Source organism: Propithecus coquereli, unplaced genomic scaffold (assembly GCF_000956105.1).
Source record: "Propithecus coquereli isolate 6110/MARCELLA unplaced genomic scaffold, Pcoq_1.0 Scaffold34, whole genome shotgun sequence".
Classification (NCBI taxonomy): domain Eukaryota; kingdom Metazoa; phylum Chordata; class Mammalia; order Primates; family Indriidae; genus Propithecus; species Propithecus coquereli.
This window is the reverse complement of record NW_012149063.1, coordinates 11574626-11602308: the sequence shown is the minus strand read 5'-3', so window position 1 is coordinate 11602308 and position 27683 is coordinate 11574626. Positions and strand designations below refer to the sequence as shown.

Genomic DNA, 27683 nt, shown 5'->3' with positions numbered 1-27683 from the left:
TAGTTAACTTTGTTTTGATCTGTTATAATGAAAATTTATATGTAGGGAATGTTCAATATACTTCAAGATATGGCAGACCTAAGTTGTAAATGTGATAGCCTGATCTGTAGAACAGAACGGATGTTCCAAGGAGCCTCAATAATTAAGCAAATTTCTGTCTATGTTATGAAGTACATCTTTTGGAAAGTGTTTACAGTTAAGTCTTTCTCAGCTGGTCACTGAACTCTACAGATCAGTGTTTGATTAAAATGGGCCTAATGATGATGAATGAAAGTATGCAAATGGCATTACTTGTTTATCTCTTGATTGTTTCAATGCATTTTTTTATTTTAAAGCATACTGTTAATGTAGAAAAGTGTACTGACCATTGGTGTTCTGCTTGGTGAAATTACACAGGTGAAAGTGAACACCTGTGTAATCAGAGTGATGTTCACACAACAAAACATTACCAGCACCCCAGAAACTTCCCCCACCCTCCTGTAGTCACAATACTGCTCTTCCCCACCATCTAAGGGTGACCATTGGCCCTATTTCTAGCACCACCAGTAACTTTTTAGGATATTACTTCTAAAATGTATCTGCAAGGACATTTTAAAATCTAGAACTCTTTAATAGGTTGTAATCTTCAGTTTTAAAATACAAAAATGTCCATTTATGAGCAATGCTGAAATAAACATGATTGAATTAAGTGAAGTCTAATGCAAAAATAAGTACTTCTTTTTCTTTTCCCTCTCCCAAATTTTGCAATTCTTTCTTTAAATTTAAATGGTAATAGCTAAGGGGGAAAAAAAGAATAGTATCTCATCAAGAACTGTAGAGCTTCCTATATTTGAATTACAATGTGATCATTTTACATCAGTTAACCGAAGTCAGCAGATCAGTTGTTAATATAATGTATAGCTAAGTCTTCACATTAGGTACATATTTGTACTCTTAAGTATATGTTATTTTTTATTTATATTTTCTTTCTTTTTTGATGTTAATAAGCTCCTTGAGATAGAGTATATACTTCATTCACACTTCAAGCTGCTTAACTAAATATATAGTAAAGTGTTCAATAAATGGTTATTTACTGAATGAAAGAATACTTTAATTGAACTTATTTTCCAAATAGAAGTCCAGTATTATTTTTTTTTCTTAGAAATCACCATAGACCTTTTTGTACTATAATTATATATTGTTAGTAGGATTATTGTATTTCATTTTATTGTTTGAATTTCTTGAGCCAACTTTGCCAGTAGTTAGTATTGGCATCAATCATCCACAATGGTATACGTGAAGATGCTAACAACAAAACAACAAAAGAAAAACCTTCATTCTACTAAATTTGCATGTGCTTGATTCCCTTTCTGTGTCTCTTGATGCTGTTGTCCTTTTATTTGTTGCAGATTTTGCAAGACTGTCCAGAAGAGCCTGAAGCTATTAATGATGAAGAGCAATTTGATGAAATTGAAGCTGTTGGGAAATCACTTTTGGATAGATTAACTGTTCCTGTAGTTTATCCTGATGGGTATGGTGCATGTTCTTATAATTTTATGTTTTTATCAGTGTGGTCTTAAAGTGAAATCATTAAGAAAGGAAATCTGTTCTTTAAAAAGGCAAGTAAATTAGCTCCGGTCCACATCTTTAATTTCTATAAACAAATTGGTTTAAAATGAAAAGAAATCCAAACAGCTATTAGTAACAGTTGGTACTTGCTGACTTCAAATGTGTTGCTTCTTGACAGCTTGGTGTAGAAGAATGATCGTAGTTTGAAACACTTGGTTCTAGCCTTGGCTATGATGGTAAGGAGCAGTGCAACTTGGGGCTTCATTCAGCAAAGAGAAGGGGGAAAGCAGGGGGCTGGTGTTTACTGAGCTCATAATATATGCCAAGCACCTTCAATTACTTTCGACCAGGAAGGACCAGGCCAGTATGATTATTCCTGATTTATAAATGAAGAAACTGAGGCTCAGAAAGATTATGTAAGGCACTTAGGATGTTACAGCTTCTAAGTATTGGAATTAGAATATAATCTCAGGTTTGTTTGACTCCAAACCCATTCTCTTTTCACTGTGCTATATGGCATCCTACTTTTTTCATGTGTGAAAGAATTCTTGTTACTCTCCATTTCAAATAGTCAATGATAAAAATATGAAATAATCTAATGCAAAATAAGTAGATCAGTAAAAGAATCAGAAGGAGCTTTATCCCTGATGATCTAGACCTTCTCAGTGAAAATAACTTAGAGGTAAACCAGAAGATACTGAATTTGAAACCACAGTTTTGAAGAGAAATACAGGTCTCCTTACATTGTGGTGTGCTGTGATGGATGAGAGTGTAGATCTGGAGCAAAGTGTGGTTTCCCAGCTCCACGACTTACTAGCGGTGACACCTGGGGTGAGCCACTTAACCTCTCTATATGACTTCCCTCATCTAATAACATGTACATGTTATTATGTATAATAACAGTCATACTGCCTTGGGTTACAGGTGTGGGGGAATTACCTGAGCTAAACTAGACTACTCGGGTCAGTCTAGGAGCATCTGTCCCTGGTATTTCTGCTTGGGCTTCTCTTTCAGTGTTCCACAGATAGTCCACGTCTTATTTCCTCCTCCTTTTAAGAGAAAAGAATAAGTATTGTATATTCAAATTTCACAGACACCCTCGTTTGATAATTTGGAATTGTTATTTTGTTCCATTTTATACTCATTGAAATTTATGTATGTCTATTTTAGGTATTTTGCTAAATTAAATATTTCTCAAAGGTGTGTATAATGTTTTCCATAATTATTAATATAATGATAATGTGCGTATACCATGTAAAAAGTAAGTTTGACAAGTTACGCAGATTTATCTTTCTCGTGGTAAAATAAAATAAACTAATGGTCTCTCTGGATTCACTGCTTTTTTTAGATGCAGGTTTACATCTTGTTTTTTCTGCTGTGTGCCCATGCTTAAGTTATTTAATTTTGTAGGCCTTAGTTCTAAAAAACTTAGATCTAAAAAATGAAGAGGTTAACCATATATTTCCAAGAACTCTTCCAGCTCTAAAAGATTCTATGAGTCTGAATATAGTATCTTTGAAAATGGAATAAAATTAAATGGTTTTCTCTATTAATATACCAAATGGTATTTTAACATTAAAAAGGATGTGAATTTTATTTAATACTTGCCAGCTCTACTAGGCAGTTGATGTAGCATTTAGCACCTTAGTACCTATACATATTTTATGTTTGTGTATGCTTATAGACCCCAAACTGAAAAGCAGAATATTTCTAATGTTGCATTATTTGGTTTATTGAGATTACCATAAGTATACAGGATGTGACATTCACATCGCTAATATGTTAATATTTCTCATCATGTCTTAACATATTTTATGTCATTTTAAAAAATATTTTTCCTACTGAATTACTACTCAAAGATAAATAGTATGGTCTGCAAATGAACTAATTTTTAATAGACCATCTCACATAGGTGCTTTTTCATGGTAATTTTTACTTCCATTTGCATTCAGTGCAGTTAATGGATTTGTATTAATCTGGGGTTTTTCTATGTGTTTTGATTTTAGAACCGAGCAATATTTTGGGAGTCCAAGTGACATGGCTTCTACTGCAGAACACATCAGAGACAGGATGAAACTAGTTAGTCTCAAAAGGCAGCAGCTGAGACATCCTGAAATGGTGACCACAGAGAGCTAATAGCTACCAGCTTCCCGCAGCTCTGCAGTTCGTAATCCCGCGTGTTGTCAGCATACTACAGCATTAGCCACAACACCTTGAGATGCATTTCACAGCCAGGATAAGCCTCATTTCTTTTCATGACACATTGCTCTCTACATGTTAACACCTTGCAACTACCAAGACATAATTATTTAACATGCTTTGAGACCATAGACTCCCAAATATCTTAAAAGAAGGAACTATAAACATTGCACTGAAAACTTGCATTAAAGCTTTACCTGACCTGTCAGTTTGTAGATGAACAACTGATAATAAGCTTTGAATGGTGCTAATAAGAGTTTAGGAATTCTCTATATAAAAAAATGGTTGCCCTTCCTCCCCAGGTGATGCGATAAATTTAGACTGTAGTTAAACTGTTATTAGTAGACAATGGTGTCCTCCACGTTTTACTTTGTAATTTTTCTTCAAAATTGATTGTTTTTATTGTGTCAATATGGAGAAAACCCTTCAGATCTTTGATATATCATATTCATCAAAAGACATTTTCCTATTTGTATTGATAATGTATTAAAAGTTGTCTGTGCTTAATAAAAGGCTTCTTTAAACATCTTATTTAATTTGGTAGTTATATCCTATTTCAAACATGAGTGCCTTATTTAAAAGGGCATTCTTAGGATTGTGAGGATGGTTTAATATTTGTTTTTTCATGGTGGTTGCATGTATTTTAGCCAAGAAATTTATATGTAAGCATGTGTATATAATAAATAAGCATGTTTTATTAAGAAAAATAATTGTGAAGAACAATTTAGATCTTTAAGAACTTATGAATAATGGAATACTATTTCTGATTTTTCTCTTCAACTTGAAAAATATTGTCAAAATTATTAACTACCCTGAAGATACTTTGTCTTTGGGGAAGGAGGGCTGAGGAAGAAGGCATACATAATTACTTCCTTTATATCAGAGTAATCTTTCTGGAGCTAAAATAGTAATTGTTAATAAAATTTAATTTCTCATGATAGACTAGAAGTAAAATAAATTCTGAAGTAGTACAATAACAAAAACTGTATGACTCCTTTAGAAATAAAATTTATCATAAAATGTTAGTGCTTTTAAGTTTGTATTAAGTTTAAATGATAAAATGCATATAATTTAATTTTGGTGTATTTTTATTTCAGAAAAATTTTTTAAAAGATTAAAACTAATTTTTTAGGCTTGTGATCAATACAAAATTATGCAAAGAATTGTATGCTGTATTATTCCTTTTCATAGTCTACAAACATGCTCATGTATCCTCCAATGCAAAAAAAAAAAAAACAACTCCCTCTGAACCTGCTGGTTTCTCCAGCCTTCTTTACTGCCAGACTTCTTGGAGAAACCCACATCTGTGCCCCTGCATCTGCCTCACTCACTGATCAGCACCTTGCAATCGGGTCTTATACAGCACTGTAATGACACGGTTCTCTTGGAAGTCAGCAATGGGCTCCCTGCTACTCGACTGGATGGTTTTTCCTCCATCTGCATCCCTTTCCCTTTTCTCTGCAACCTCTCCACCATTGAGCAGCCTTTCCTAGACAGTGCCTCCTCCCTTGAAGATGCCACCCTCTGCCATAACTGTGAGTATGATCGCACAACTCTTACTTAAAATATTTCTACTAAACATCTGCTCTCTCAGATTCTGTCCTCTAAATGCTTCTGGTTCTTCTGTAGGCATCTCATCCTTAGAGTTCCTATTTTATCCCAGTGTCCTGCATTACTTATCTGATTCAAAATTCTAGATCTGTACTTTTTTTAACTTCTACTTGACATTTTAACCTAGATAAAGGATTTATCATATTTTTCACCTTTATCCTCCTGGAGCAATTTTGGTTGATGGTGCAGCCTTTTTTTCTAGTCAAACATGCCAGAAAATCTGGGGCAAAGTTCAACTGCTCCCTCTTGTCTTATGCTGCCACTGCTTCCTAGAGCATCCAGGAAGTTCTTTCTATACTTGATAATCCTCTCGGTCCTTTAGGGCTCTACTCCTATGAGTGTGAACTTCTGTGATTCTTCATTTTAGCCTTCATGATGGTGCTAGCCACATTCTACGCTTGTTTATGTCTGTAGCTACTGTGTTATAAGCCTTTTTGAGAGAAGGAATCTTGTCCTACCTCTCCTGTTCCCAGTCTTTTGCTCATGCCTAAAAGATGCTTGGTTCTCCTAAGTGTGAATGGTCTGTTGTAGACATTAGTAATAATCTCTCTTATATTGCAGTCTGAAGTGTATTTTAAACATATTTATTTTCTACAGTTAAGACTGACTTATGAGTGAATCTACTCAGAAGGAAGTCATTTGGTATTTTAGATACTTAGATGATGGCTACTTTAGATATTTAGTTCTTATGCTCAATATCTATTTCTTCTTCTGAATTTCAGAGTAGTTGGAATGTTTTTATTAAGACTTTGTTAGAAAGGAACTGGTTTGTTAGTAATTCTGCCATCAACCCATGGACTTATAATTGCCAAATGAGTTAATTTGCATATACCTTAAGCTATCCTGCCTACAAAAAAGTAAAATAAGGCAGGATCCATAAATGTTATTTATATAATAATTTGAGTGTTTGCTGCTATATGTGTATCTGTATATACACATAGTTATGAATGAAAATCAGCAGTGCCCTAATGTGACATTTTTTCATAGGGTCATAGTTCACTATGTGAAAAAGTGACTACGGTCCGTTTGAAATCACAAGCTGTTTGTATGTCATAAATTAACATTGGCCTACAAATGTAACTGAGAAAGAGCCACTCATTTCTAATTGGTATATGCCACAATCTTCCACATTACTGTAGCCCATCTCAGGGAATTATTGAAGTGTTAGTTGGGCTAGTTTTGTTTTGTTTTTGTTTTTTCAGTTTGAAAGATTTATTTTTTCCTTTCCCCTTCTAATCATGTTTTTGCTCCTGTATAAGCTCAGTATATAGTAGCAGTTTTGGCATCTGTTCTTCACATGTGTCTAACCCAGCAAAGTTATAGTGCAAAGATGATAACTTCATTTTAAATCAAATTGGCTTTGTTCCCAGTCCTCATTTTTAGTGACCTTAGTCTGCTAAGGTGACTCATTGGTGATATTGATGAAACTGCTCTGCTTGCCAGCTGGGATATTGATGGCAGGTCTAGGATTCATTGTGAGATAGAAGATTGAATGCTTCACTCACTTTATAGGGATTTAAACTGGTTATTGCTCCCAAGTGTTACCTAGTCTTAATGTGTTTATTGTTTTATTACTTCATGAGTTGATATAGGGTATAATAGTTAGTTTATTATCATTACATTATTAGTGTCATACTCCTTACTATTAATGTGACAATTAAGTTACTGATAATGCTGAGTAAATCATACTCTCATCTAAACCCATTGGAACCAATGGTGTGATTGTGAGGTTAGCGGAATTTATCTCACTGTGCAGTCTACAATTGGAGAAAGAATTCAGAGTACTATATTGTAAGTTACTTGCCAGTAGAGATTGCACATTAATGTGTACCTCTCACATCCTACCAAAAGATGCAGGGCCAAAGTAAAATACTATGGCTACTAAAAACTAACATACAATGGCTGCTAACATCCTCCACATCTTGGGCCTATAGAGACAGGCAGAAACAAACACCAGTAAATATTCTTTCATCAGTGACAAGACTTATATGATTAGGATATCTTTGCTTAAGCCCCCCAAAGAAAAAATTCTCTAGCATTAGAAAGATTGGCTGAAACATCACTGCGCAATTAACCTAATTAGTAAAGTTACCAGTGTTAACTCTCAGTCCTAAAAATAAGAACCTTCAGTTGAGAGTAGAACATACTCTGCAGGTATGTAGGGCAACATGTACCCTAATGAGGCAAAATGAAGTAAATTCTTACCATCTGACATTATTTGACTTTAGTGTATACTACAGAAAAGTCTAGGTTTAGCTAAGAAGCTTAAATAATGGCAAGAATTATAGAGGAAAGATCATAAAAGCTAAAATAAGAACTGTAGTGAATATAATGGAAAGAGTTTGGAGTTTGAATACTTGGCTTCAAAATCTGGCTTTGCCATTTACTGTGACCTTGGTTTAAAAAAAAACAATGAATTTTTCTGGAACTGTAAAATGGAGAAATCAAATAATTTCAAGAATGAAATATAATCATGTAAAAAAAGTGTTGAAAACCAAAATGTTATATAAAATGGGAGAAATCATTGCTTAATTATCTTTTCACAGTAGAAAATAGACTATTCTTTAATCTTGCTCTTGTCTCAGATGACAAGCATGAGATGGTGGGGGAAATGGCACATTGCTCGTATTCATGCCCACAGTTCCATCTCCCCTTCCCCCTTCATCCCCAGTTCACTGGGGAATGAGGAAAATGTACATCCAGAATTATATACAGAAAATGCTAAGAGTGGAGTTGGTGAGCTCACCAGTAAATAACAAGGCTTTGAAATCTGACAAGTCAGCTGTTTTTATGGGAAGATGATAAACCAGCAAGATGGAAGACAAGTGACGAGTATCACCCATTTTGAGTTGACAGGGCATGATACGACTCCATAATAAACATAAGTAAAAGAAAGTCATACTTGGAGTGGGTATTAATGAGTCAGCACCAACCTATAGAACAGTAAGAGCATAAATCCGTTAAGATATTTATAAAGTATCCCTTTAATGAGGTAAAAAAAAAAAACAAAACACCATGACTTGATACCACCATTAGTGCTGGTTATGGTTAGAGAAGAGCAGTCTCTTCTCGGTAAACCCCAGGCAGTGACGCTAAACAGAAAATGACAGTCCTGTAATAGAAGTAGAGAACGAAGGATGCTCCATGAGGTAGCATGAGTACAGGGGAGCCTTTAAGACTGAAGAAAGTTTGTGGATATGATGCTGAATATGACTCAACAATACTGCTTTCAAGTTCAAAGCAAATTGAAGCTGGAGAATAAAACTAGGCCTTGTACTTCAAGAAAAAGCAGAACCTCTACTAGAACATGAAGAACTTAGAGGTCAAAAGAAAGAACTATGGCTAAATATTTTGAAAGCAGAGAGTAAATTTTTCATCAAGATTATTTTTGTTAGAGAACTCTTTATGAGCCAATATATATGTAAATCCTATATATAATTATATAGGAATTTCTAACAAATAACTAAAAAATAGTTAACTGCTAGATGCCAGGAGCAGCGTTGTCAGGGATGCAAATCAGGCACGTGGAAGACCGTTTCTCACAGAAGGCCTGAAATCCCTAAGGACACTGAAGCCAGTTCCTAGTGAATCTCAAGGAGGTACCTTAGAAGTCTGTGCAAGTTGAATGCCGTGTCTTCAGGGTGTCCAAATGCATCTCTCCTTGGAGGGAGGTGGGAGATGATTGAGATACCCTTCCACTCAGAACACAGTGGCCCATTCACTGTATGTAATCAAGCCTCACATCTTTCCTATTATAGTTACCCGGAATCTTCTTTCAGTTTAAAAGTTGGAGTCAATACAATTTCTATGCTTGGTATTTCTCTTAGGAATGTTTCTTCATCTTAGCTCTTATGTGTCTTCACAGCCAATAAATTTGCTCAGAATATATCAGCAAAATTTATGTTTGTATTTTTTAAAGGTGTGAGAGGGTTGAAATATCACTTTGGCAATTATGAATGAAAGTAGATTTAAGAACTGATTGCTCACCTCACACTTAGGAATATTCTTTCGTAAGCCCTTAAGAGAAACTTAAGTTTCTAAATTGACATTTATCAGAAGAATTTGTTGATCATAGTGTCATGAGATCAATAATGAAATTCTCAGCAGCATTATTTTGGAAATGTTGCACCCAATAATGTTCCCAACAATTTATTATAAAAATTTTCAAACATATAAAAAAGTTGAAATAGCATACTCATCACCTAGATACTAGTTAGCATTAAGTATGCTTGCTCTCTCACATATCTATCCAGCAATTTATCAATCCAGATTATTTTTAATGTAATTTCAATTGCAGACATCTGTACTTTCTACTAAATACTTCATGTATATCATTGCTAGAATTCAATGTTGGCTTATATTTTTCTTTTGATATAAAATTTGCATAAAGTGAAATGCATAAAACTCAAGTGTACATTCATTTAGTTTTAGCAAATTGCAAACAGTGCTATCATGATATAAAACATTACCACCACCCTAGAAAGTTACCACATGGCCTTTTCCAGTCAATCCCTGTCCCCATCTAACCCTCAAAGGCAAACACTTTTCTTTTTTCTACCATAAGTTAGATCTGTTATAGAACTTTGGATAACTAGACTCTCAGAGCATGTACTCTTTTTCTACAAGGCTTCTTCGCCACCATAATAACATTTTGGAGATTTATCCATGTAGTTGGGTGTATTCAAAGTTCATTTTTTTATTGCTGAGTACTGTTTCATTGTATGACAGTATTACAGTTTGTTTATCCACTCTCCTATTGATGGATACTTGGGCTATTTCCAGGATTGGCGGTTACAAATAAAGCTGCTCTGATCATTCCTGCATAAGTCTTTGAGGACATAGGTTTTCATTTCTCTTGGGTAAATACCTAGCATTAGAATTGCAGTGTCATAGGGTAGTTTTAAAAGAAACTGCCATACCTTTTTGCAATGTGGTTGTACTGTGCCCTGGATTTTATATTTTGTATGTGTAGAAAGATGTAAACTATTTTTATGATCCATATTGAAGTATTAGAAGAAGTGGGTTTGGGGTAAACATGGCATTGTTTATGGTTGTGGATGGCAGTTGGTGTTATTTGAGGGAAGCAAAGATCTGTCTGCCCAAAACAGCTCTTTGAGGGGTTACTATGACTGAAATTCTGGCATTAGTTCCACACCTTGAAAGGTTAAAGACCAAGCATGGTGATATATTAGCTAGAAGAAACAGCACTGGTTTGTTTATGTTACTGACTTTTGCCATGCATTGTCAGTAGGTAAAATAAGACTGATGATTGAATAGAAAACACTATTTTGCTACCCCCATATACTACTGGTCAGTCCCAGGCACAGCAATGTGAGAGCCACCTAGACAGGGAAGTCCCCCAAATGGTGGTCAAGAAAGCAGCACGAGGGGTGGGAAGAATTTTACCTCACAGTTTTGCATAGGGGCTAGCCATGCTTTTGCAGGACATTTTAGCCTTTATAAATCACATTTTCTTTTACTTTTTAATTTTTTGTTTTTAAATGAATCCCATGACAGATTATAAAAGTCATATTTTCAATGTTATCTTTTTATTCAGTACCACCCAGCTATAGTTGTTTTACACTCTGGTGGCTTTCTTACCTACTCTTTTTGCCTTTCCCTCCTGTTGTATTACGTAGAGCATTCACCTGTATTAGTCTATAAAATTATAATCACGTGATTGTGTCTGATGCTCATGTTCAAAGATATTTATGTATGATTTATCCAATCTTTCCCATTAGATTTTTAAGGGCTGGGAAATTTGGCTTCTACTGTAAATCCTTATAATGTTCCACACATTGTAAATATGCAATAAAAATGTTAAAAACTATAACGGCAGCAGATTTTGGTATGTATTTCTTTGGTAAGTTGTCACTTTGGACAATAAGTGTGATTTCTGTTAATAAAGATTGCTCATAAAATCTAGGGAAGATTAAGTCATACTGGTCTCTATAACATATCTGATGAATTCTGCATCTTTGAATCTGTTCAAATTATTTTTGTAAAACTTTACATTTTTTCTAACAATATTATCTAAAATCTTTGCTTAAAACAAAAATGTAACTTCGTTATTCTGAAATCATCTGGACTAGTAGAAGGCAGAGGTTTCTCCGTCCTCTCCAATGGCCCCAAACCTATGAATACCTTCCCACAGCCTTGGCACAGAAATTCAGTCCTTTGTCTAGGCCATATTGTCATAAATGGTAAGGTTTCTGCCGTGATAGGTAGTGTTAATTTCCCTTGTTCCTATCAAGAAGTCCATTTTTAGGACGTAAAAGGTGACTGTATATTTGAGGATGAAGGAAACATATTAGAGCAAAATTAGCTTTATTTAAAATAACAAAGTTATCATATTATGCTATCATATTAAGCAGTTCCAGAATGGCTACCAGGAATCTTGGATTGCCAGAGTTTGGAAATTGACAAGCTTTATACCTTGTCTGGTGAAGTTAAGTACATTTGAGTGACAGATCAACCTACAAGCAAAATATTTATATAAGAAAGAATGGATATTTGTTATTAATAGATATTTTTTATTTTATAAGTTAGAGTATTCACCCCATCTGTGGACTTTCCATTAGAAACTTGATGTAGCCACAGACCTGTTCCAAACCTCTAAAGATAAGTGATCTTACCGATGTCTATGCTTGGTCAAAATAAAGAGCAGAACATGTGAATGAGTCAGTAGCAACCCTTGACATTCCTGTCTTTCTAATCCATCTTATTCTTAGAACATTCTCAGAATAGGACTATCAGCTCTGCTAATTGTCCACACACACACAAACAGTTGCACCCATGGGGAAGTCCTATATTGTAGGCAGAACCATGCTTTCCTAATCTGTTAGAGAACTGGAAACACATTTTCCCATCAAAAACAGTGATTAAAATGCAATTAATCCTCTTCTTCAACTACATTATAGATTAAACAAGCTACTGTAGGATAACCTAGAAATCTGCTAGCATTAATAATATTACTGTGTGTTGCAAGTTGTTAACAACTGACCTACCCAATGGATTTTTAGAACATATACCATTCATTAGTGGGAAGCTGCTTTTGTTCTAAGAAAATGTTTAGAGCTCATAGACCATAAAGAGATCTCTGGTACTTCAGACATGAACGTAGGTGAATGTTGAAAGGCAGACCATAGTTACATTATAGACATGTAGTTAGAACTAGAACATGTGTTCTAGACCAGTGATTTATCAAACCTGAATATGCCTGTAAATCATATTTACATATGCCTGGAGATCTTATTGAAATGCAGATTCTGATTCAAGAAGTCTGGGGTAGGACCTGAGGTTTTGCATTCTCAGCAAGTTTCCAGGTGTGGCTGATGCTGCCAGTCTGCAGCCCACACTTTTGATTGCAAGGTTCCTAGAATATCTTTTATAAAAAACGTCAGTGTATGCTTTTCAGAGACATTGATCACCTTGAAAATTATCTAATTTCTCTAATTAGAATAGAAGAATGTAGAGATGGCATTTTGGGAATTATATACTTCTAGGGACCTCAGAAATCAAATATATTTATGAAATTACCAGTTTCTGGAAGATAAGCACATCCCGTCTATGGTAAATTTTAGCAAATTCAACAGAGTTAAGCCTGAACTGACATTTTCTACTATCTCATGACTGAATGATGGTTGTGGTCAACTAGAGAGAACTAATTCCTTTATGCTTTATTCTTTAAAACCCTGTTTAAATTAAAGAGCAATATGTGTTACTGTTTTTAAAAAGTAGTAAAAAGAGAAAAATATGAAAAGTAAAAACTGCCCATTACTCATCAATGCAGAGAACATGTAATTAATATTTGATACATTCCCTTTGTATTTTACCTAATAAGATTATAATATTCAAATTTATTTCCTGCTTTTTAGAGTCAATATATTATTAAATTTTTCCTTTATTAATTTTTTCCAGTGCAAGTCAATGGCTGTGTGATGTTCAGTGATAAGTAGATACCATAATTTAACTATTGCACTATTAAGCAAAATATTTAGTTTCATTCTTTCTTTTTCTCTTTCTTAAGAGTATTATAAGTTATGCTGCAATGAACATCCTTGTTCTTAGCTTTTTGAATGCATCGCTCCTTGGAATTGATTCCTGAAAGTGGAAATGTTGGATTGGAATATATCCATATTTTAAGACTTTTCATAGATGTGGCCAAATTGCTTTCCAGAAGGTTAGGTAGATTTATGTGTCCATCAACAGCTGGAGTGCCCATCTCATGACGCTCTTTCCAGCACGAAGTGGTATCTTTTAAACAGACTTTGCAACTCTTAGACAAAACCAATTTATTTTACATTTCTTAACTGCCAGTGAGGCTGAAAAAATTTTAATGCTTTATTATTATCCATTGTGTTTCCTTTTTGGTGACTTATCTGTTACTATTTTTATACACTTCCCCTTTGGAGTCTTAACATTTTTTTCTTTTTTGTTGGAAGAAGTTTCTTTATATAATAAGGATAATAATCCATCATATTTTTAGCAAGTATTTTTTCCAGTGTGTTATTTATTCTATCTTTATGAAGTTCGGTGATGTTAGCATGCTCATTTTTATGATGAAATCTATTAACCAACCTTCTTTGTGGTTTTTTACATGCCTTAGTGCTTAGAAAATCCTTCTTCAGCTTACATTTTGTTCCTCTTGTGCAGTTTAAATTTTTTTACTTTTAACTCTTACATCCAGAAGCAATTTAGGTGCCTTGTGGGAGGAGATGATATAATATGATAGATTTTTTCAAATATCAAACATTCTCAACACCACTTACTGAATAATCCCTCCCTCCCATTGATTTCCAATACATCCTTGAAGATATATTGAGTTCGTAAGTCTCCTGGGCCACCTTCTGGGCTAGCCATTCGATTCTGTTGGTCAGTGTGTCTATTCTTTTGCCAGTATCACTGCTTTTAGTACTGCTTTAAAAATAAAACAAAAAATCAAAAGCGCTTTTTAGTAGCATTGCATACAAACAGCTCTTTCCTACTGAAAGAATTTTTTTGGTGGCATAAGTAAGAAAAACTCTATGGATGAGTGTAGATGCCAACAGATTTATGTGAGTAAAGAAAAAAGGTTAGAGGTGTTTAAGACAAAAGAAGAAGAGGAGGGAAGAAGCAGTAGATGGAGAGCAGAGAGAGAGAACAGGCCTGTGCAGAATGCTGAGAGGAAAATATACAAGAAGACAAACAGCGGGGAAAACAATGCAAAAATGGAAGGGAAAGAGAAAATGGAGAAACAAGGGAAGATTTGTGGGAAGGAAATAATAATGACTGTAGTATTACTCACTGAGTATACTTACAAACTTATAAAGTATATTTACAATAGTATATTTGCATATAATATGCAAAACACATCAACAAGACCTGACCCATGAGATCAACAAAGATATACAAAACCCGAATGACATATCAACATTAATGACAGAACAAATGGAGTGACACAGAAACCCAGGTCCTCACACTAACATCACAGCAAAGTCTCTGTTGTGGTCAGGTTGATGGTCAGAAGAATTCACAGGTATAGGGTTTACCTGGATATTCCTGAAATTAGTAATACATGTTTAATTTTTTTAGTTTGGTAAATTTGTTTATGATTGGTCTATACCGATGCAAAATCAAATTTGCTTTAAACAGTGTGACTCAAAGCAGAACACAGGCTTTGAGGTTACATGATTTAGAGGCAGTGGTTAAGAATCTTGTTTTTAGGCCGGGGACAGTGGCTAATGCCTATAATCCTAACACTCTAGGAGGCCAAGGTGGGAGGATCACTTGAGACCAGGAGTTGAGGTTGTAGTGAGCTATGATGACACCACTGTACTCTACCCAGGTGACAGAGCAGGACTGTGTCTCCAAAAAATAAAAATAAAAAAGAATCTTGTTTTTGGTATCAGATTGACATGCATTAAACCATATTAACCTTATGATTTTGGATAAGTTATTTAAAGTATCTTGGTCAATTTCCTCGATAAAATGAGATTAGTATAGAAAACACCTGTGTTTCTCTGATAATTAAATGATATAGTTTGTAAAATCTTCAGCAGGTTCTGTGAGCTTACTAGACAGCAAGTTCCCTGAGGGCAGGGACCCAGGGTGTCTTCTTCCCTGGTTTTCCTGGGGCTTAAATCAATGCCTGACATCAGAAGTAGCCCAGTAAGTATTTGTTGACAAAGAAAATGAATATTTGCATGGCATTTAAAATGCCATCAAATTTTTGCTGTGTTTTGTTTTTAGCCTATGTGACCCTTTCAGGCGGCTCTTCCTTAAGGGATACAGCCATGATGGTAAAAAAGGAGGGAGTGGACCAGACTTGTAAGTTTGCTTTTTGAGGGCCTGGGCCCCCTAGTGTTGTAAAAACTTGCTTTCTTCTTGTCAAGAAGCCCGTGTATATGCAACTTCATCTGGAAGGGGCCAGACTTTAAGTCAGCATCCATCAACACATTAGGTCACATGACAGCCCCTCGGTGGGGTCTGGTTAAAGACCAGGGCAGGGCAGGAGCAGTGGGACTGAGGGCAGGGGCCACAGTAGGTGGTGTGTGCCCCGGCAGAGGGGACAGGAGAGGACTGTGAGAGGGCACAAGAACAGCCCTCCTCCACCATGCAATTCTCCATGAACTGGTGCTGTTTCACTCTGCGAAATTTGCAAATCCAAATGTAGTCACAAAATGGAATTCTGTGGAGAGGTTCTAAATAAAATACACAATATTCATGATCCTGGAGGGGACATTCCAAACCAAAGAGCTTCTTTTCCATTCCTTGATCTCAAGGTTTAGTTTTTAAAGAAAAGAGTTTGAGTTCATCCTGCAGTTTGACTGAAATGTGACTCTCTCTCAGCCATGGTACCTCCCGCCCTCCAAACAACCATGAAGAAGAAATTAAGACAACTGTCCTAATATTAATAGTCCTATAACCCAGATGTCCTCAAGCCTATGGGAGGAAGGGGGCGCATGGTACAGTAATAGCTCAGATTTCCTGTTTTCTTTTTTATTTGTTCATATATTCTGGTACCTGTTTCACCTGGCCTGTTGGGTCTGTTCAGCCAAATCCACCTACAACCTTCGAGTGACTGATGACAGCCAAAGCACCCTCACATCCTGTCCATGTAGCCACCAACCAAGGTAGCAAAAGTGATTTTTAAAGTAGGAAGAAGGACTATAACACAAACCCAAAGCTGTTTTATTATAATTTCTCATTTGCATCCATGTATAAAACTGTTCTTATGATGCTCACATCGATTTGGGAATTTCGTTAAGAAGGTTCTTCTTGTTTGACATTTTAGCTTGGAACATTTCCTAGATGTTGTTATAGGGCCTTCTTGTCACAATACATCATGTGTGCATTTTGTCTCCTCCAGTGAGTGGGGGGAGGGCACTGAAAACAGAAGGAATTTTGTGTTTCTTCTTGTTGTCTTTTAAGGTATTTGGTGTAGTGTTCTGACTCAGAGGGCTTTGCCCAGATAGCCTTCTTGTGTGGATTAGCTAAGTGACGGGTATTTATGGACATCTGTACAATTTTTGATCTAGCATTTAGAGAATAGAACTTCTTCCTGTGAGACCGGAGCAAGAGGCTGGGAAGGAAGTGGCTGGAGTCTCGACTCATCGATTCGTGAGCTTGGACAAGCCCCTTAACTTCTCACCTCATCTTCCCAACTCAGACGACAAAGGTAACAGTCTAGGATACAAACCTAGAGTACAAAGTCGTTGAGAAGCCCAACTAGATTAAGTGGCTACATGTTTTACAAGTCTCAAAGGATTTGTCGAGGACTGAATTGACAAAAGGAACCAGGCCTTGTGCACAGTGGGCGCTCAGCAAACATTTGTGGTGAGGCCATTGGCTCCCTCTGCTAGTAGGAGCTCAAAGCAGGGATGTGCCAGAAGCACAATGTAAACTCCCCGTAACATAGAGTGACTTTGCTTTTGAAGTCCTTCCTTTATGAGAGTGGAATTTGTGATAGGAAACTGGCTTGCTTCGAATGGTGTGGGTTGGGTGGGGTGAGGTGCCGATGACCTGCTATGTTTGTTTCCATTTTTGATTCCCAGGTTTCTGTGAGTTTCTCTCATCTTGTTTCCTGTTTTTCCTAAAAGCCTCGATATATGAATATCTTTTTTCCTGCAGGTGTTACTAACTTCTTTATCCTTCCGGACAGTCTCAGCAATCATTTGCCTTTCATGTGGGTTCCATGACCCGGGTGAGTGATGTATTAATAAAAACAAAGATTCCCATGCAGGGGACATCTCTGTGAACACTGATGTGGGACATTCTTACTTGGAATGAGGATACAATTTCAAAAATCATACAGTAAAATTTCTAAAACTCTATTAAATTTTTAAAAATAATTTACAATAGTATTTATTAAAACAGGTCTTTTTCAATAAACGTTGCCAATAAACTGTCAGTGGATCATGAAACATTACCCCTGTACAACTGACCAAGCCCATTATAACATTACTTCAAACAGCCGTATATATATCTGCACGCCCATATATATATTAATTTCTTTAATTATGTTTTGGTGTTTCTTAATAAAATCTCATATTTTAAAAACGCTTCTCTTTTTAACTCTTTATATACTTCCTGCTTAGAATCCATGGATAATAACCAGGCCATTTAGGGTATCTGATTTTATGTTCTTGGGTTTCATCATAGATTATTATTCCTTCCTTGCCAAGAATTATAACTGCTTGGAGAAGTGGCAGTTCACCCTCAGTGTCACTGCTGGCTTCCCAAGCAGCTGGAATGACTGTTGCTCTCAAGGCCTCCCTGGGGATCTCTCTGCAGTGGAAAATTCTCAGCCTCAACTGGAGTTTAGCAACAGTAAGGAAAAACAAAGGAAATGCAATTTTCCAAAATCAAGTTGACTAACACTCTGTCTTTTCATACACTCTCGCTGCCTTCTGGAGGCTAACTCTCAGATCACGTCACCACGTAAAGAGGAACTGTATCAGAGAGAGAACGCTGCTACGTTGGAACCTAAGTACACAGCTCAGCGCAGGTAGGAAATCATGTGACTTGAAGTTTTAAAAATAAATTTTGCACATGAAAGCTTTTCAGTGATTTTTGAAAATTTTTTTCTGGTTTGAAGTATCGTAAACATCTTTCCCATTCAGAAGGGAGTTTGCCCAACAACAATCGCCATATGTTTACTGTTCATTTTAACTTTACACATATATTGGACAGTTTTCTAGATCATGCATTGCACTAGTGATTTTTTGAGAAAAATGCACACAATAATTTAACAAGTATTGATAGCACCTCACACATCATTTTTGGTAAACCATTGCTTAAAACTATAATAAATACAGCCATCTTGGCTCTTTTGACCAAGTTAAGTATTCTTTAAATTTGCCCAAGTTTTGTTTTGTTTTCCTTACACATATACAAGGGAAATTTGCTGGATATAGAATTTGCTTCTTTATAATTATTCTACCAGATCCTATGGAGAAGCTAAGGATTGATGTCATTAAACATGTTTAATTGTAAGAGAAATCTCTGCAAGTCAATACCCAGAATAAAACTGTCACTAGGAGGCATGATATTTCAGACATGTCTTTCTGCTTAAGTAAAACTTAAGTGTTCATGAAGAAACATCCCAAAGCAGCAGTTGTGTTGGCATTTGTGGATCGGGTGCTATGGAATTTGTCCCTCCTCCTGCTTTCACTACTGACTCCCAGTCCCTTCTTCACAAAGAGTTTCTTTGCCAATGTTAAGTCAATCGATGCCATTCCTTGGGTGAAAACCCTGCAGTAGTTTCCCATCTCTCTCCATATGAAATCTAAAGTCCTTACCTAGGTTTACCGGTTAGGTTATGACATAATTTATCATCCAAACAGAACTCTTGGAAATGAAAAGGACCTTAGGAGCAATTACACCAGGGCAACAGGTGCAAACCAGGGTTGGCCCCGAGCAAACCAGCACTTGGAGGCACCTACCTAGAAGGCCCTACATGAACTGGCCACCCCTTCCTCGAGGATCTCACGTTCTATCACTGTCACCTTCTCTCCGTCCTCACTTAGCTCCAGCCACGCCTACCTACCGGATGCTTTTCAGATATAACAAGCATGCCTGAGTGGCCTGGAAAGTTCTTCCCCAAGATATCTGCAGGTCTTCCTCTTTTCACTTAATCCAGGTCTCTACTCAAATTTCATCTATTAGAGAGACTTTTCCTGACTCCCTCCTAAAATAGTATTCCCCTTCACCTGTTCACTCTCTCCATCTCACCTTGGCTGATTTTCCTCATAATACTTATTACATCCTGACATATTACATATGTGCTTTTTGTTTATTTTCTAGTTGGTCATGTCTCCCCCTCCAGAAGGTAAGCTGCATCAGTGGATGAGCCTTGTTTTGTGTATTGCTATTTGCCTGGCATCTAGAACAGTGCCTGGCACTTAGTAGGTTTTTTTTTTTTTTGAGACAGAGTCTCACTGTGTTGCCCGGGCTAGAGTGCCGTGGCGTTAGCCTAGCTCACAGCAACCTCAAACTCCTGGGCTCAAGTGATCCTTCTGCCTCAGCCTCCCAAGTAGCTGGGACTACAGGCATGCGCCACCATGCCCGGCTAATTTTTTCTATATATTTTTCTATTTTTAGTAGAGACGGGGTCTCGCTCTTGCTCAGGCTGGTTTCGAACTCCTGAGCTCCAACAATCCGCCTGCCTCAGCCTCCCAGAGTGCTAGGATTATAGGCGTGAGCCACCATGCCCGGCCTTAGTAGGTTTTTAATCATACTTGGTGAATGAACAAATGGGAACATGCATGGAAGAATAAATTGCTGTCTAGAATTATGGGAAGTTTTAAGGGGAAAGAGCAACTTGCATTTGCTTTTGGATGGCAATTAAGTGAGAACGCTTGTAGTCTAAGAAATAAGTGAGATGTACCAGGAAGAGTATTACATGATATAAAGAAAGAGTTGGGGAAAATTTTGGCTACTGTGAATAGAAAAGTACAATATTCTAGAAATGATGACTCACTGAAATATTTTTACATCTGATTATAGTGAAATAACTTACCCCCTAGTAATACATATTTTATGTTTTTCTAATATGTTTATTTAATCCATTCAGCTTGCCTATCATGTGTTTTAATTCAACTTAATTTTAAAAATTCATTTCAAATTTCCTGTCAGCCACTAAATTTAGAAAATCCTTTAATAGGTATTGCTGTCATCTTAGAAATAAGAATATGTAACTGGCAGAGCATCATCTATGTTCTAGGGATTATCATGTTTTTGAATTTTATCTCCTTTAATCCTCCCAACAAACCTATATGGTGTAGGCATTTCCTTATCCCCAATTTACATTGAGGAAACCGGAGCATAGGGGTTAAGGCAGTCTGATTTCAGAGCCCGTGTTCCTAGCCCACCACCTTTGCCATACTGTGTGATTAGTTTGTTTTTATTATTGTTATTGTTATAATCACTATCAGTTTATTATTCTTGTTAATTTCTATATTCCAATAGCAATACTTTGATAGAATTCTCTGATTTCTCTGGCAAATCCTAAACTTAACTTTTTGTGATTCAATCTACTCAAACCACTACCAGTTGTTTTTCTCTTAGCTTTTCTCACAGTGTGTCTTTATCTCGGTTATTCATTTCATTGTTTATGGTCTGTCGTTTCTCACTGAAATGTCAGCTTCTAGAGGGTGGGAACCTCTTTGTTTTGCTCACTGCTATATTCCTGATGCATAAGTGCCTGGTGTGGAGCAAATGCTCAATAACTATTGGCTGCATGAATAAATAATGAATGAGTTATGTTAATGATTTGTATCTTTTTTTTATGACTCGTGATTTAATCAGTCAACTAATATTTATATGTGCCAATTCTACGCCTAGTTCTGTGCCGTGGTTCATATATGTATTAATACTTACTAAATGCCGCGTCCTCTTCTAAGCACTTTATGTAAAGCAACTCTTAATCTCAACAATAACCCTATGAGATGATCTGCAGAGATCCAAAAAAATGTTAGGACGTGGCTTCTTTCTATAAGGAGCTTCAAATATGGTTGAAAAATAATACTAATGGAAGTGAAATAATGAGAAAATAATATAAGTTTATAATACAAGCACATAACTATTAAATTTTGAGTTGTAATTACATTTTGAGGTAAGAAGAGCACAGGTAGATAATTCAAATTTTGTAAGGAATTAATATTTCATGTTGGCCTTAAGTGACAGGAGGAATTTGGGTAGATGAAGGGAAGAAGGGGGTAATATTCCTGGATAGAACAACTGAATTAAGGTGTAGAACAAGAATAACCTTTGGAGTCTGGGAATAATGGTATATATGATTGGGCAGGTAGGAAGAGACCAGCCATAGATAAGTTTGAAACCCAGGCAGAAAACTTTAGATCAGAGGTGGCTGGAATCAATGAATCGCTGTGTGAATATGTATGCACGTGTGTGTGTATCATTTGTAAAATCAGGAAAATAAGTCTTTCCAGCCTTATTATGTAAATCAAATAGGATAAAGAGAGTAAAGCACTTATCCCAGTTCCTGGCACATACTAAGCAGCAACTAAACAGTAGCTATTATTACTACTGCTAATGATAATAACAGAGAAAGTTTGCCTTGAATTTTAATTCTGAGTAAATAGACTCATTCTGGGTTATTTATATCACATGTATCTAATTTGTCTTTATAAAGTCTTCAAAAGTTTAACCAATAATACTGTTGATTAAGACAAATGTCGGGAACCCATAGAAAAATGAGCAGACCCCATATGTATTCAGCAAAGAACACATGTTGTTTTAATGGCATCACCATGGACAGAGCTAAAAAATAACCACATGAAAGAGTTTTCAGACTGCTATCTATATTTCATTAAGAATGTGCTATTTGCAACTCTACAGAATTCATTTAGAGGTTTACAATTCCCCGTGAAGTATATTTCACTAAAACTCAGTTGTTATAAAAATAGGCATTTCCCAGAAGGATAAACGGAGGAGGCATAAAAACCTCTGCAAGATCCTCTATAAACTTCAAAGGTATGAGAATGCCCGTAAGGTTTTTGTTTTGTTTTGTTTTGTTTTAGATTTTCTTGGTGATGATAAGGGAGGCAGAGTATAAATAAACTGTAACTCAAAAAGCTTTTAGTACTTTAACATTTAAAAAAAATCCGTCTAAGTGTAGTGTGCCGATTTCCTTTATATTAACTATTCTTCAAACTGTTTATGAGAGTTAATGATGCAATTTATAATTAAATATTATTATAGATGAAGAAAAGTAGGCCAAGGTTCTAAATAAGCTAGATGTTGATGAAAAGGTCTGAGCCACAACCTCTATAGAGGCAAGGACTAAAAGGTGTAGGAGGGAAAAAATGGGAACAGAAAACAAGGGAAGGGGAGAAAAAAAATATTAAAGTCTTTTGAAGATTTTAAAGCCAAGAGTTTGAATTAAAGAAAAATTTGTTAGACCCCACTTAAATTCATGTATGCTGTTGGCATTTGCTCATGGCCATTGCAGAAAATATTTTCTTTATGCAACACCCTGGACCTGCTCCATCTAATTAACAGAAAGAAAGGTCATCTAGACACATAAAAAGGCACTACCTTTGTTGCTGAATAGCTGGATTAATCTTTTAACAAAGTCTTAAATGTTCCTAATTCCCTTTACCCTTAAACCTTATAATTAACCGGACTTTCAGCCATGTGCTCTCTCCTCTTCATCTCCCTCTCCTTTTCCCTCTGTCTGGGCCTGCAATTCCCGACATTCTTGCTACCCTCTTCATCCCTTACACAATCACCCATCTTAAGTGGGGCTTTGTGGACAGACCCACTCTTTACTTAGCCTGTGGTCTTTACAGCCCACTGCCAAAATGTCTCTTCCCCTCAAAGGCCTTTATGCAACTTGTGACACACACTGAGTTTCCAGCAATAGGATTAACTCAGGGTGAAAGTGCATTAAGTATTCTGAGTGCAGGTCACTGTTTGCTGTTCTAGTTGGCAAAGTACACAATGACTTGAGCAATGCTCCTTGGGCATTTTCGTTTAGATTGTGGATATTCTGTGGCACAGGTATCAATGCTTGCTTTTTCTTAAGGACAATTAACTAAAATCTGGTTGTGATCAGTGGGTTTTAGTTTGTTTGGACCAACTATTTGCTCAAGGGGAAGGAGCCTGCCTTCCGCATTCTCGATCAGGGCGGCTCTCTGCAAGCTCCCCAGCCCTGCCATAAAAAAACCATTTATACTATTTTCTATATCATGGCATGCCTTGGCATCTGCTCCCTTCATGGCGTCTGGTGAAGTTTGTGTCGCGTGGGACCTGGTGTCTAGGCATGGTTTCCATCTCACTGGAGCAGCAGGCACATGCTGAGGGCAGAGGACCTGGGTCACGGCTACACACTTGCAGAGCAGCCCATGACATGCTCTTGGAAACAAAAATAATTGTTAAACCCTGAAGTATATATAAAAGCACTTTTCCCCCTTTGAATCAAGAATATTATTGTGAACCTTAGCAAAACAAATCAGTAGTGCTGACTAAGTCTCTGAACATCGGCCCTGAACGTGAACATGCTTTTAAATTGAGCTAAGCAGTTATAGAGCAAGTAGACTCTTTAAAACTCTGTTTATTGCTATACTCTCCGTTCCGGCTTTGTCCCAGAGATTTCCTATGGTTCCAGGAGCTTTGGAGTTAGTATCTCTGATGTGTTTGCATCTGACCTCTGACCTAAACGTCAGTGTTATTTTCAGCTGTTTTTTGACAGGGAATCCAACAGCTGCTGTTTAATACCACAGACAACTTGCAACACGGGCTGAGCTTCCAGCAATAGGATTAATCTGCTGTTTGGGGACTGATCTGAAGCTGGCTATGATCTTCCTCCACAGGAGGTGGGAGTGGGGAATAACAACCAAGACTAAAGTGTTATCCTTTTTTTTTAATTGTGACAAAATATAATGTTAGCCTTTAATCAAACAAAAGACACTTTCTTGCTGCAATTAAAAGGTAACAGCAAAGTGTTTTGCTTTCTAGTGATTGGGATAACTGAATTTGTAAACGCTGTTCAGTGGACTAGAATAGTCACAAAGAAATCCTGAAATGATAGTATCTATGTTGATAAATGCTGGTTGAAATATTTTAAAAGTGTTTCTAAGAAATCTGAGACTCTGAGAAAATGTGCCTTTTCCATATAAACTTTATTTGGCAAAGGGCAATACGTTTTTAGAAAAGCAGATTAATCTGAAAATGTATTTCAAGCAATTTTGTGACTTAATCCCAAAAAACAAATACCAGAACTTTTTTTTTAAAAGTACATTTTTTGTTGGTTTTCTTTGCATGAGAGAAACTTTGAAAATCTTGAAAAGATTGATATCCAGGTCAATGATTTGCTGGTTTCAAAGTCCATGGTTACAAGTGCGTAGTTTTAATGGCAAAACTCATTTGGGTTGTCAGGATGTAATTTTTTTTTTTTTTCCATTTGCTATCAAACATCAGCTGATAGGGAAAGAGCTCAAAGCTGTCCTCCACATTTAAGATAATGGCAAAAATAACAGGCGCTTAGTGTTACCATACTAGGGGTGTGGTGATTCTCTCTCGTTCCACTCCTGTCTCTCTCTCCTGATAAACTCAATGGAGTTGTCTATTTTTAACCTCCTGTTCTTTCCTTTTGGCAGAGTAATCATTGCGAGCTGAGCTCCTTCCCTGAATGAATCCAAGTAACCCCAGTGGTTGCCTTCTGAAATGACCAGCAGACACGCAACTGTACAGAGGCTGCCCAAAGTATAAACTCTTCTTCTAAGGTACCATGTCCAGCCAAGGAAGTCCTGGTGCAGAATTTTCTACGACAACAGTCAGTTCAGTAGCTGTGCAGGCTGGGGACTCCAAAATCATTATAGCTGTCATAAAGGTAAGCTAACAACTTTCTTTTTTCTGTGTGGCTGTGGGCTTCTTGCTGCCTGTTGATAACCCTAAAGAATATTCCATGCAATCGGCAGGACATGGCATATAGAAGATAACACAGCAAGCCCTTTTACTGCTTTCTTAAATCTGCAACTAAGAGAAACCTCTACAACGTTTCAGCCAGTTATCCGAGTTTCCCTTTCCTTTTACTCAGCCAGAAAGCATCTACAGCAGCTTGATTTAAACATGAAAACTCTACCACATACTTTCAATTTGCTCTTTAGAAGCCAGGCATGAGTGATTAGACGTTCGTGATTACCAGGCTGAAGAGCTGGCGGACCTGTGCAATACTTGTGATTTTTGAGAGTGGATGTAATGGAGGTGGGAGGAGGCAGGTCCTGCAAATGGGGGTGGCCCTGTTTTGAGCACAGTGGGGCACAGGGAGCGCCTAGAAAGAGGCTCCCACACGTGCCCTACGCAACTCTGGTTTTGACATGCTAAAGACACTACTGAATCCTTATCACACTGTTGGGGAAGTGAAGACCCTGCCAGGGAAGGTGCAAAGGGCTTGTGTCAAATTTGCTTTTAACAGCAGGAAGTAGAAGCCACTTGGGGCTTAAGATTACTGCACACTTTATGTCAAGCAATTTGCCCATTTGCGAAGATGACCAGGCATCTTTAGGTTGAAGAAGACAGCCATGATTTTATTCTCTATAGAAATGCCCTGCAAAAATCTCCGAAGCATTAGGCTTGTGCTTTAGACAATTTACCACCTAAAGAATTCAGTGTTTAATGAAGGGAAACCTGGCAAACAAGCAGCCAGTTACTTTCAGAACCCCACCCGACTTAATTGAATGGCTTTTCTGGCCTTTTGCTAGAGCATGGACGACAAGGCCTGTTTAATTTAACTTAATTGCTGTGAGTTTTACAGTTAAGTGAAAATTCGTAACAGGAAAACAGCATTTTACATTGAGCACAACGATTCACTGTAGGACAGAATGCAAAGTGTTCCTACCAAGGATCAATTCCCAGTGTTGTTGAGGCTTGTCTCTGCAGAAACAGAACCTCTGCTGACTCCCTCATCCCCTCCTCTTTGCAAAGTCAGTGAGTAGAGAGGGAAGGCAGCTGAAGCAGAAGTAGCAAGAGCTGATCGTTTGCACGTGATTTAATGATGCTTTGAGTAACTGCAAATTTCAGCAGTAAGGGAAAAGAGGCTAACTCACTATTTTTAAAAAAGTTAACTTTTCTTGTCCTCAAATATGAAACATTCTTAGAGCAGGATGAGGAAAAATATGGGGAATAAAATATAAGAGAAGCAGAAGTAGATTGAAAGCAAAAAAAAAAAACCCTCTAAAATTACACTGGAAACTCTTATTTTAACTGAATTATGTTTCTAAGAATGTTCCCTCACGGACCCTCCCAAATTCCCTCCTCTTACTGCCATTTCCAAATGAAATATACCCCAGGGTATTCAAAGTAGAAAGTCTATCTTGATGGAATAGAAGTGCCTGTGTCTGATCTATAGTGACTTCTTCCAAACTAACTCAGGGCACTAATTATATTCTTTAACAGAAATACATTTTTCTCATTTCTTTTTAGTAATTCACATATCCACATGCACGTGCCTGTTAGTGGTTTATTTTGCTTAATCAGTTGTTGCTTCTTAGAAAAGCAATTCCTCAGGAAATGCAATGATGAATTATGTCTTAGAGCAGTGAAAATCCTGAATGTGGAAAACACGTTGACAGCATTCAAATGGCAGTTGTCACAGGCATCTAATTTTATTAATATTTTCCTACATGCTTTATTGAATACTCAACAACAGTTGGAAAATGTTATGTTTTATCTTTGAAAGAAGATAAAAATCAATTGCTTCATCTGATGCTTATTCCTTCTGGTTGAACCAGCAAGGCCAATGTAAAGACACTGATCAGCATAAATTCCATTTATTAATACAAAAACTTTCCCATATGAATTTTGTGTCCTACTTGCCCAAGTGGAATTTCATTCTTTTATGGAGTTCAGTTTTGCGAATGAGAATGGGTACAATTATGTGAATTATTCTGTAATTTTGTAATATTCAATAATATATAATTCATTGTGCATGTTCCTCATTTGGGAATTTTTAATTCAAATCCAATATGCTAAGGGAATAATTTACCCTAAGAATAATAAACAGGGCAGGGCATGGATTTATATTAGATCTGTTATGCTTCAATTTAAGTAAGGTCCATCTCTATGGAAAGAATAAAGTGTTTACAGTATAACTGGAAATTTAAAATATATATTAAAAAGGAGAAGGGTGAAGAGGAAGGAACAAGAGGAACTAAAAGTGCATTTTATTTCATTTTTATTTTTAGTGTGGCAAATGGGTACAACTTCAACTGGCTGAATCACAGCCCAATCTTCTAGAAATTGGTAGCAGTCAAGATGAAACCAAAAAACTTCTTCATGATCATGAACTTCTTTTGGCCAAGCTCAAGGTAAGATATTAA

At 36.6% G+C, this 27683-nt stretch overlaps 2 protein-coding genes across 2 annotated transcripts in view; both read left to right on the top strand.

Annotated features, from left to right (window-relative positions):
* SESTD1 (SEC14 and spectrin domains 1) overlaps window positions 1-4022 on the top strand; it is a 119240-nt gene extending 115218 nt beyond the window's left edge. The window contains exons 17-18 of the mRNA XM_012650707.1: window positions 1389-1510; window positions 3555-4022. Of these exons, the coding sequence (XP_012506161.1) occupies window positions 1389-1510; window positions 3555-3684 (252 nt within the window). The 3' untranslated portion in view covers window positions 3685-4022. The remainder of the gene's footprint in view (window positions 1-1388; window positions 1511-3554) is intronic.
* Window positions 4023-25093: 21071 nt separating this feature from the next.
* CCDC141 (coiled-coil domain containing 141) overlaps window positions 25094-27683 on the top strand; it is a 164172-nt gene continuing 161582 nt past the window's right edge. The window contains exons 1-2 of the mRNA XM_012650763.1: window positions 25094-25195; window positions 27549-27671. Coding sequence (XP_012506217.1) covers window positions 25094-25195; window positions 27549-27671 — 225 coding nt within the window. The remainder of the gene's footprint in view (window positions 25196-27548; window positions 27672-27683) is intronic.